At 39.0% G+C, this 12,944-nt stretch overlaps 1 protein-coding gene across 1 annotated transcript in view; it reads right to left on the reverse strand.

Annotated features, from left to right (window-relative positions):
• mirr (mirror) overlaps window positions 1-12,944 on the reverse strand; it is a 407,388-nt gene that overhangs the window by 136,434 nt on the left and 258,010 nt on the right. The window contains exon 3 of the mRNA XM_067147941.2: window positions 9,903-10,012. Coding sequence (XP_067004042.1) covers window positions 9,903-10,012 — 110 coding nt within the window. The remainder of the gene's footprint in view (window positions 1-9,902; window positions 10,013-12,944) is intronic.

Below are 12,944 nucleotides of genomic sequence, written 5' to 3' on the forward strand. Positions count from 1 at the left end.
TTCATCTACATTCACCACATCACACCATCACCCACCACAAAAACATTCAATAGCGAATATATCCCTCAGTGTAGAGTTGATGTCAGGAAGGGTATCCGGCCGAAAACTGGGCCAAATCGACTGTTCCCGGGATAGTGGGTTCGAGACCTCAATACTGACATCCTTAACGACAAAATTACTGAGACTAAACAACTAATCAACATATTTAAATCTCGTAACATGCCGATTTTGCCTCTTAACGCAACACATCACACAGCCACGTCACATAGGCCTACATACTGGACTTAATTGTGACGAATAACCCTGACAGGGTACTGACCCACGGGCAAATGTCTGCTTGCGGACTATCCAATCACGACTTAATTTATTTAGCTTATTCACTTAAATGCCCCAAGTACAGACCTAAATTAATTACATTCAGAGACCTAAAAAGTATAAATAACGAAGCCCTATTAGAAGACACTGCAAACATACCTTGGCATAATGTCCATATTTTAGATAATATAGATGATAAAGTGGAGTTCTTAAAGACACAACTGCTAGCTCTTCTTAACAAACACGCGCCAAAACGCACTGCTCACGTAACACGCCCTGCGGCTCCATCGATGTCCCAGGAAATACGAGATTTAATGACAGAGAGAGACATAGCTTTCAGAAAATTTAAAACTAACCAAAAACCAAACGATTTCGACCTGTACAAGACCCTTCGTAACAGGACCACACAGGCCGTAAGGAATGCTAAAATAAGACACTCGTAGAACATTGTGCTAACCCGGAACACGACAACAATCTGGAAAACCGTTAAAAAAATGGGCATAGGCGGAAATAAAATACATACTGCTGACATTAAACTATCACTGGATGATTTAAACCAATACTTTACTACAAGACCCGTTAACATTGACGAGACAACAAAAGAACAGACGATTAACAAAATTCTACACAATGGCAATGGAGGAGAACAGTTATATTTTCCCTCGTAACTCCTGCAGAAGTGAGACAAATTGCACGATCAATAAAGACAACTGCGACAGGATGTGACGAGATTGTTCCACAGTTACTGTTAAAAACTCTAGACGTAATCCTACCAACTCTAACCCACATCATTAATACCTCACTGATAACCGGCATATTCCCTTCCCTTTGGAAATATGCAATTGTTCTCCCACTCCCCAAGACCAACAATCCCGTGTAACCCAAAGACTTTTCATCCATTTGCATTTTACCATTTCTGTCCAACATTTTGGAGAAAATAGTACACAGACAAATAACCGCATATTTAAATAACAATATGCTTCTTGACAAATACCAGTCTGGTTTTAGAAGCATTCATAGCACAACTACTGCACTGCTTAAAGTTACAAACGACATAGGAGTAGCTATGGATAAGGGAGAAGTTACTGTTTAACTCTTCTAGACCTTAGTAAGGCCTTCGACTGCGTTGACACGGACATATCAATAGCAAAATTGCGTGCTCTTAATTTCTCACAAAGCACACTATCCTGGATGTATTCCTATCTCTCTGATCGCCGGCAGTGTGTATCTACAGGTGAAAATTTCTCTTCACTGCAATCTGTAGAGACTGGAATACAAGAGGGATCATTGCTAGCGCTACTCCTATTTTTCATCTTAATTTCAGGACAAACACAAGTAATTAAACATTGTCAATATCATGTGGTACGCAGACGACATACAAATATATACACATGCACATCCTCGTGACTTACCGACTGCAAGAAATAATATGAATGACGACCTAGGAAGATGATGTAGGTGGATCGATGACCATGCACTAAAAATCAATGCCCAAAATTCGCAGTGTATTCGTTTAGCTACGCAAAAAACCCACGCACGACTTACAGACGTCCATACCCACTCAGTAACATTAAGGGGCATTCAGTTACATTTCAAAGACACAGTTAAAAACTTAGGGATGATAATGGATAAAAACCTTAGTTGGAACGATCATGTAACAGGTATATGTCAGCGAGTGTTTTATTCCTTACATTCCCTTAAAAAACTCAGAGATTTACTCCCCCAAAATGTAAGGAAACTGCTTATCCAAAGTATGGTAATGCCAATATTCGACTACTGTGACGTAATATACAGTAACCTGAACGCCTCACTTTCCATCAAGCTCCAAAATGCACATAACGCATGTGTTCGATTTATTTCAGATATACCAAGGTTTAGCCATATTTCTCCCGCATTTGGTAGGCTTTCATGGCTACGCTTAAGAGAGCAACGAAATTTACACACACTTTCCCTGTTACGCCGTATACTGAACCATAACACACCTGAATACCTTGCCACACAATTTCATTACCTAGCATCACGTTCCAGTATTCCTACCAGATCATCATCCACCTAAGTACTAACCATTCCCATTCACTATCAACTGGCTACAGTAAATCATCTGTAGTCGCCGCCAGCTGAAATTGAAATTCCCTACCCGCTGAAATTAGGAGCGTGTCAAACCACCTCCACTTTAAGAAACTCTGTCAAACCTGGTTGATAAATAATAATCATTTCTTATAACATAGGAGGATTAGATCATAGCTAAGTTATTAGGTTAATTAAAACATTTAATTGATACCCTAAGATATTAAATTGTAGATAATTTAGGATATATTTACTCTTCATGTAGGTGTATGTATGGTCGGACAGAATAGCAGGCTTCAGAGCCTGAGCCTCGCCATATAAAACAAGACAAAAAAATAAAATAAAAATCTCGGCTGAGGGTGGGGTTATTCCGGACAACTCTGAGTTGTTGGGCTTTAATGCGTTAAAAAACTCAAGAGCAGAATTCTGACATCACAGCGCCTCTTAAAATGTATGGCAGTTGAAATGATATTAAATAAATAACATTAATTATTAATTTATTAATTAATAATAATAATAAGTTGCATTTATGAACTAGGGGATTCGGGAATGTTAAATACGTACGTACGTACGTATAGCCTATAACAAACTGACGTAAATACAGTTGTTGAATATTTCGTTTAAGAACAGGAATACGAACCTCGGATCCCCGAAACATGCTTTTTACCAGATCTGTATGTACGTCACTGCGCCTCACTACTAAGGTCATTCACACAGTAATGTTGGTGATAACATGAAAAATTAAATGAGCCGCTATTTCTTCGAATGCCTAGAGGATCTTCTAAGTACTGTATAATCATGCGTTTGGCTTTTACGTGCCACTAAGTAATTTTACAGTTTTCGGAGACGTCGAAGTGCCGGATTTTAGTCCCGGAGGAGTTTGTTTACGTGCCAATAAATCTACCAATACGAACTCCTTCAAATACCACCGGACTAAGCCAGGATCGAATCTGTCAAATTCGGGGTCAGAAGGCCAGCCTCTCAACCGTCTGAGCCACTCAGCCCGGCTTTTAAAGTACTTGATCCTATTCCCTCTTATGCCTTATGTCACTGAAAACGTGTTCGCCTCCGTAGCGTAACGGTTAGTGTTATTAGCTGCCTCCTCGGGGACCGGGTTCGATTCCTGGTAATGCCAGAAATTTAAGAATGGCAGGAGGGCTGGTATGTGATTGAAATGGTACATGCAGCTCACCTCAAATGGGGGTGTGCCTGAAACGACCTGCACCACCTCGGGATGAGGACATGAGTTTACATTTACATTGAAAACGTAATTGACTCGTCTACCTTTAACGATGATTTCTCGTCTCTACCTGATTAGGTGGATTTCATGCTTGGTTATAAACGCCAAGGTGAGAAGTTCCTTGACCCAGGCCATTTTTATCTTCTTAATGTCTGATTTCTCGTTATTTCCTCTTTCAGTTCTAACGCTTCTAGGAAAGCAAACATGGAAAGATTAATGTACTACTCTGAATATCAATCAGTGTTTATAGAATAAGGATATTCAGACTCGAAAATACACCTGTAGTTCAGTACGGTGCACCAGTTAAATTTTCTACTAATTAAAATTTCGGTTAAATGGTAGCAACGAGTTTTTCGAAGTATATTCTTGTTCATTTGAAATTATTCAATGTTATTAAATCAGTAACTAATTAATTAATTGATACTAGCAAATATTATGCATAAGAACAAACCTTTAATTATTGTTCTTTACCTTAGGCTACTTGGTATCGAACTCAATGTTATTAAATTTTCATTTTTTGTTGTTATTTAAAATCATTGATTGGTGGAGAGAATAGTGGCATTTTGTGTGACTTTGCATTCTTACAGAATATTCTGCTACCTTTCAATAGATAAAAAAGACTTCCAGGATTTCAAAGTGTTGATATACGTTTCTGACATTATTCCTTTTATTTCGAAGTGGGCATGAGAAGATTTCGTTTTAATACATTTTAATAAATATACAAATGAATGGAGATGTTCATTTTTCGAGACCGTCCCAGTAAACAAGTCTTCTACTTTTTGGCATTTTATTTCCAAAACAGTGAGTCTGATCCTGGATGAGGTTGGTGGTAGCTGAGGTTATTTTTATGAGGCGAATCCCTATCGTCGTTCCTGACACGTAAAGAACCCCTTGGAGACAATTTTTCACACTCCAGATTCTCTTGATATCCACAGTAAATGAAGGGTCAATCATTTTCTCCCCACTATTTCTTTCACACCATATCGATTCAGACAGGCCTTATGGCGACCATGTGATTGGACTGGGAAAGAAGTGGCGAACGTACAGCTCCATCAGCATTTGACTGATATATAAATGGGAAACCACGGATAACCATCTTTAGGGCTGCCGACAGTGGGGTTCGAACCCATCACCTGCCGAATACAAATAAAAATGAAATGTCGTATGGCTTTTAGTGCCGGGATATCCCAGCACGGGTTCGGCTCGCCAGGTGCAGGTCTTTCTATTTGACTCCTGTAGGCGACCTGCGCATCATGATAAGGATGAAATGATGATGGAGACAACACATACTCCCAGCCCCGTGCCATTGGAATTAACCAATTAAGGTTAAAATCCCCGACCCGGCCGGGAATCGAACCCGGAACCCTCTGAACCGAAGGTCAGTACGCTGACCGTTCAGCCAACGAGTCGGACTGCCGAATACAATACAATCTCACTGCTACTTGACCAGTGCCTTGAAGCCAAGTAACTCAATATTCTTATTATTGTTATTATTTTTGTTCATATATTAAACATCAGACTGCCTTAAAAAAGTAGATACGGTACCGCAAATTCAGTAAATCTGGTAACACCGTCCCCCAGTTGGTCGTTAAGTGAAAAATATTTTTGCAACTTGCTAAAAAGTAGGAGATCTACTGCATATTCCGTAGGTCTGCAAACTTCTGCTTCTAATATATCACTAGTTTGTCATTAAACGTACCTTTTTAGTGTCACTAGAAAGAAGGAGATGTACAGAAAATTCCGCAGGTCTGGAAAAAAAAAACTGTCTCTAATATATCACTAGTTTGTCACTAAATGTAACATTGCAGTCGGGAGACAGTTGGTTCGAACCCCACTGCCAGTATCCCTGAATATTGTTTTCCGTGGTTTCCCATTTTCACACAAGGCTGTCCCTTAATTAAGGCCACGACCGCTTCCTTACCACTCCTAGCCCTTTCCTGTCCCATCGTCACCATAAGACCTGTCTGTGTCGGTGCGACGTAAAGCCAATTGTAAAAAAAGTAACATTTTAGAGTCGCCAGAAAGTAGAATATCTACAGAAAATTCCTCAGGCCTGGCAGCATCGATACCAGAGCATGCTCCCTGTGTTATTTGAACTGCAGTCTTATGAAGAGCTTGCGGCTACACGCCTGGTTTATACGTTCTTGGAGATGACCGGCTTTATGCGCTGGGTATATAGAGATCCACTTGAGTGTATCATTATAATGGAGCAACTTATATAAACAGCCGTAGCCCGTATAATTAAACAGTTTACATGCTGTATAAGCAGGACTCCGCCAGTACAGTGGACCTAATTATGAAAACTGGTGTAATTAAATGTTACTCGCCGAGTTTACACAGCACACTACTTAATACTAGACAACATTAAATAATTACTAAGTTGATTATACTATGTGTTTCTTTGAAATAAAACAGGTTCTACTAATTTCTTAAATATTCATTGAATTATGGCACCACGTTATGCTTCTCCATCGTCGTTGTCATCATCATCATCACAAGAACATCAAATTATCTTCACAACACACAAACATAGGGGAAACATAATTTTCTCCACACTGTTTCCAAATTTTCATTTACTGCAACCTCTCACATCGTTTCCTTAAAGCACAATATTTCACAGAAACCAGCTTTACATATAGATATATAAGACTAACAAATGTACCCGTGCTGTGTTACGGTATTCTACAATGTATACGGATTTCTACGTAAATTACTGCACACACAGTGAGAAAGATGGTATTAAATTGCATGTCTCCCAGCGATATCGAGAAACACTTAGGGGAGGATGGCATACTTTGCTTCCGATGTACGGTGCGCGTTGGGAAATTTTGGTGATAATGGCAGGCCACGTTTCCTACTGCTAATCTCAATGAAGTTCAGGAAGTTCTACTATACACGGCAAGCTCACTTGCCTAATACCATTCACAATGGAGATGGGGAGTTTTCATTATAAAGAGAGAAATACACCCCAGAATAGCAGCTTGGCGTCTCTCTTGACTTCTACCCAACGAACAAGCACGAGTTTTCAGGAATAATGACGGAAACGGCGTTACGTTACATCCCTGCTGGCAAGCAGCCAGAGACGTAGCCATGGTAACAAACAGGTAGGTTCGTTGCTCAATGCAGAGTACGAAACCTACAGAAAATAGTGACTTTTTCCGTCATTTGAAGATTAAGCGAAAATATGTACATAACAAAAGTTGTTTGAAATGAAGGTGCAGTTCACGTATAGTCTACAGATTTTACAGAGAATCAATAGTATAAGAGAAAATTGAAAAAACTCTGTTCTGATCTTCCTATAAACCCCCAATCTGTTCAGTGATTTTGAAATCATATGTATATCTAAACCTGCTCTTGGACGAGTATACTCTAAATATGTTTTATCGAGATCTATCCAGCCGTTTTGCCGTGATGGCGGAACAGACGGACAGACACGAAAGCTAAAACCCATTGATACGGTCTTCAGTTGACCTAAAAGGGTTAAAAATGTGAAAAATTGGCAAAATAAAAGAAATTACCGACAGCGGACCTTCTACAACTTTTTAAATATAGATATTCAATTATTTTAATTTGTGGTCGGCCTTGTCAATTACAACTGTGCATTTTTTAAACGACAATAATATTTTATATTTTATTTTATCAAATACTTCCTCTCATGCAGAGACTGCCTTCCGACAAATTATACCATTACATTAATTTTTAGAACAGAAATAGATATCTACACTTAAGAAATTGAAATGGTTACTTAATTATAACAATGATTCTTTAGCATTATTAATGAACTCGTTAATGCAATAAAGGTAATTTTCTATAACTTTGTAAATGGCAGAGACATCCATTTTCAAAAATTGGCGGCAAAGACGAGAATTGTTCCCCTCGCTCCAATAATCAGACCCACTGTGTCGATTTCCTCTAGCTAATATTTATTCCTACAGTAAGGAATTGTTGGGAAGTAAATATTAATTTTCCCTAGGTCGACATCTGAGGGCTGCGAATTATGGCTTTCAAAGCGGGCAAATGGGTCGATGATGTATTACTTTTTAAGGCAATGATGCCGATCCTTCTGTGACTTCTGTTGTCCACCAAGCCATGAACCTCTTCAAGTACCTGAGAACCATGGTCTTTCGGCGTTATCGCAATTAACGTGCGGATGTTATGCTGACGCGTATTCCTTAAAAGTTCACCATGAGGACAAGATTTAAGAACATGGAAACTGCAACAGCAAGAAGGGATTGGTTGTTTGGATTTTGGGGATTTGGTATTGTGCAACGTGGGTACGTATATGATACCAAGTTGGTTGCTCATTCCATACTCCTCATTTGATTGGTCGCAGATGAACCACCTCCAGTTTGCAGAGTACAATGCAGCTAAGTTGACTTGTAGTCTGTGAAGATATTCATGTCATGCCCGCCTCCACGATAGTGAAAGTCTCAATAAAACTACTCCTGAGATGGCTAAGGTAATTAGTTTTGTGTAGGGGGGTTTCGTCTGAGGACTGTTGCTGCACGTTAGCCAAGTGGTCAAATAAAATCAAATTCAGGTAGGTACTGGTAAACTTGGTATTGTATCAACCCCACGGACAGTCGCTCAAACGTCTGGATTGAGAGCGCAAATTCTAGGAACTGAGATAAATACGTGGCTACAGCAAATTTTGCATTCACCCCCCAGTAAGATTAGTCTGGTGTAGGAAAGGATGTCATTGAATGGAAGACTGATATAATGCCGTTTTTAGTAATGAATCGCACTTTTGACATGGCCACAATAATAGGCTCAATCGTATCCGACGAACCAAGTAGATCGGCCTGTTCATATCGGACCGTACCATATGGTCTTCAGTGCTGTTATCTTAATGTGAATTCCCTTGATTGTTGAAGGAAATGTGACTGATTGACCTCACATTCCTCGCACCCAGTTTGGAAGAAGCTACACACCAACTCTTCAAACTCAAACAGAGAGCAGTTAATGTAGGGTTGACGATCGCAATCAACAAAACATTGTTCATCACCAACATCAAAGATGTACCAATTCTACCCCACTGGGGCACACAGTAATACAAATGATTAACTCATTCAAATACCTCGTAAAATACCCCGAATATTAGCGAGCACTTGGCCATGACCAGCAGGTGCTCCAAACTGGAAAGAGCCTACCTACTACCTCTGAAAGAACATGTACAGTTCAAAATACCTCTGCCCTAATATTAGACAATACAGCACAGCAGTGAGACCATCAGCACTGTACGCGTTGGAATGCCTGAGCATGGTCAGAAAGGGACAACTCAGAAAAGTGCAATTGAAGGATCGGAAGATCTCGAGAAAATTAATGGGCGCCATCGAAGAGAGGGTAAATCAGGCACAATTAGAAACTCTACCAAAAACTAGAAAGCGTTACAACAGCTTTGAAAAAGATGAGATTAATTTTCTACGGTCCGCACTCTGAACAGACAACCAGACATTTCCCTGGAGAATCTTCAACACCACCTCTAGAGGGAGGGCGACCAATACCAACTGGATGACAGCAGTCATACAAGAACTAGAACAACTAGAAATTGATTCCCATTTAAATCTACAGCAGAGATAAGTACAGAGTGCTCATTAAAACATCAGACTCTCTTCTGTCACTAACAGACAAAACACTGCACCCTGGAGAAGGGGTGAAATGGACACACGAACGAAGAGAGATAGCGCGAAGATGAGATAGATAATACTGGGCTGAGAAGAAACTCCTCCATAATTAAGAAACATGCTGTCCGCAGTCGACCTAAACGAACCCCTAATAATAATAATAATAATAATAATAATAATAATAATAATAATAATAATAATAATAATAATAATAATCCAGAATGAAATTACTTCGCAGCAAGGTCATAATAATTTGAGATAATGAGTTATTCAGACTCTAATCTGGGAATATGTTCTGTTCCACTTTTAACTTTACGACTTCCGGAGTTGGATGGCGACATTGAAGTGTCTCTTGTTTGCTGTTGGTGTCCTATGTGTGGTCATTTCGCTTTGGGTGGGCATGAACCGTGACCCTAGCACGCGAGAGAATATGGAGCTAGTCGATTAAGGCGTCATATGGCAGAGGTCGTGGTATGCGGTTATCTAAGACTTCTTGTTATCGAGAGAGTTCTAATTTCATAAAACTCTTAACTTGTCATCTTGTTGGAATAAAAACATGAAACAAATCCATCTGACCCGAGGTCACAATTAGACGAGTCGCAGCAAGAATTAATAACGTGATGAATACAACAAGCAAATTACTTTGCGCTACTCACCCATTGAAGGGATAGCCAGCGAATGCGGCGTCGTAAGGGTGATAGACGGACGGGTACGGCCACGTCGCGGCGCCCGCCGCCAGGTTTTCCTTCAAATCCAGTCCCGCCGCCTACAAAGAGAGAAACAGTTATAAATTACTTACAATCTTCCAGTAATGAATTATAAATGTGATTGGAAACCGTGAACAAAATGTCAGAAGTGGCGGATATAGGTTTTTACTTTCTTAACTTCTTCAAGGAAGAAATTAAATTAATAATAATAATAATAATAATAATAATAATAATAATAAATAGATGATGATGTTTACTTTAAAACTGAAAGCCTGTAAAATCAGTTAATATATATTTCTCAGATATTTTCCTCAAAGTTCCACTCAAATTGGATGGTGGTAGCTGGTTCTGCTAGAAGAATTTTATGCACTGTGGGTTTATTTTTTAAAATTTATTGTCTTTAATAGTGGCGAAGTTAGAACTCATGGTCCTCTCTTACACTTAACCACGTCATTGTACAAAAAAACCGTGGAGAATATTAAATATTTTAAAATAAGCTAATTTGTATCATAATTTCAAAGTAAATGCAACATCATAATTATACCAATATGAACATATCATTTGTCAAACTACTATATGAAATTTAATGACAAATACATTTAAATTAATTTAAAGAAAAAATAACTAAATTATATACACATCGATACACCATTCACAGTAGAAGGTACAATAGAAGGAATTGATGTCCTAGTAATTACTGTACGTTCTCGTGTTTGCATTCTCATTCTCAATAAAAGGATTTCCAGCAGTAGAGGCATCTCTTTGAACTGATAATCTAGACATTAAACCTTATGGCTCAATTCACCAAACAACAAGTAGCTAGCCAACTCATTTAAATGACTGTTGATACTTTGAGCTATGCTATGGGACCATCAGCTTTACACCAATGACTTTTCCTTTCTAAAATACAACATGCATTGATTGAAATTTGAACCATGATCACCTTAATGAAAAGTAAGAAAATATATCACTGAGCCAGTGTTACCAGATTTAAACAATTATATTCGTAAGACAGAGCTATAAATTTTCGGAATATTTTATCTAAATTTCGGATGATGTTTGCAAATGTCAATTTTTAATATTTTACTGACAATTGGATGATCACACAAGTAGCATTGAGCGATAGAACTGTCAGTCATCTATCTGAGGATCCTCTTTCTGATGATGATGATTTTTGTTTAAAAGATCATCTAGGTTATCTCCCCCTTCATCTATTTCTCCTTGCAGAGTAGAAACAGCGTACGATGTTTGAAATCCTGGCAGGAGATTTTCTCTTCGATCGCCCCTAGGAATTATGTGGTAGCTCGTGTACTGACATCCCAGCTCAGTCATTTAAGAGACACGCGAGAGACCCGTACCACTCGCACGTTAAAGAACTCATTCTTAAAGTAATATATCAACATTGCACCCCAAATACTCTTTAAAGTGATAGCAGTTGAAGGAAAGTTGAATAAATATGTTATTGACGTGCAGCTATTTAAAGTACAGGATGACCCAAAAGTCTGTTAACAATTGGCGAAGCATTACTTCACGGAATATTGTAGTTAGAGAGGTAATATTTGACACACGAGATTGGCATGACACGGGGACACCAAAATAAAGTACGCCAAATGACCAACATGAGACCCATGTACGGCATAAAGGGAGCTGTCATGAGATAGTGCGTCAGATGAGCCTATAATTGCGGCATGTCATGCTTGGCCTCCACGGTCCCCCGACCTCAATCCGTGTGATTATTGATTGTGAGGTTACCTGAAGTCGCAAGTCTTACCGACCTCATTAGGGATGCTAAAACACAACATCCGACAGCCATTTCTCATCGTACTTAAGGATATGCTGTACAGTGCTGTCCACGACATTGCCCATCAACTACAGGGATTGTTGATGAATGCTGGCTGACATGTTGAGCGTGTGTTATAAAGAACATCGTCTATGCTAAACCCCGATTATTATGCTAATTACTGCTTTTGTATCGTATGAAGTGCCATCTGTTGATCATTTTGTGTAGTTTATTTTGGTTTCAATAAAAGCCCATGTTATGATAATCACGTGTGTCAATTATTACCTCTCTACTTCCAAAATTCCGTGAAGTATTGCCTCGTCAAATGTTAACAGATTTTTGGGTCACCCTGTACTTCTGCCTAGTAGCTTATATCTATAAACTGAAAACTAAAAATCGGATGATTTCGTATTTTCTGGAATATATTTCAAAATCGGGAAATCTTTCGAAATTTCGAAGTATCCGGCGACAATGCTCCGCGAGCTAAGACAAGGGAATCATTCAGGAATTTAAGTTCTTTTTTTTTAAAGTGCATCAAGGTGAACATCGCTGGCATAGATTATTCAGTTGTCACGGTAACAGTGAAATTGGTGATTATGTTGATCGTTAAAAATATCGTGGTCATCAGTCCCTATTGATCACCGAGCTCGATAGCTGCAGTCGCTTAAGTGCGGCCACTATCCAGTATTCGGGAGATAGTGTGTTCGAGCCCCACTGTCGGCAGCGCTGAAGATGGTTTTCCGTGGTTTCCCATTTTCACACCAGGCAAATCCTGGGGCTGTACCTTAATTAAGTCCACGGCTGCTTCTTTCCACTCCTAGGCCTTCCATATCCCATCGTGCCATAAGACCCATCTATGTCGATGCGACGTAAAGCAACTTGTAAAAAAAAAAAAGTCCCCGTTGATCAGGGCGCACGTGAGTGTTAATCTAATTCCATTATCTTGCTAATCTTATGGTTTGTAAGTTATTCAATATCCCGTTACTGACGGAACAGCTAGTCATTAATAAAAACTTTTCAAATTCAGCTGATTATTTCTAACAATTACTTGTGATACAGTGCTTGATAACATTGTTCTACGAAGGTTCTATTTCTGGGATGAAAATATGTAATTCTAAACGAATTTACTTTGCTAAATTCAAATTTGAAATCAGCACTACGCTATCAGGGATACTTCTCCATTAATCTGGACATATATATCATAAGTTCCA

Source organism: Anabrus simplex, chromosome 5 (genome assembly GCF_040414725.1).
Source record: "Anabrus simplex isolate iqAnaSimp1 chromosome 5, ASM4041472v1, whole genome shotgun sequence".
In the NCBI taxonomy this organism is placed as follows: Eukaryota; Metazoa; Arthropoda; class Insecta; order Orthoptera; family Tettigoniidae; genus Anabrus; species Anabrus simplex.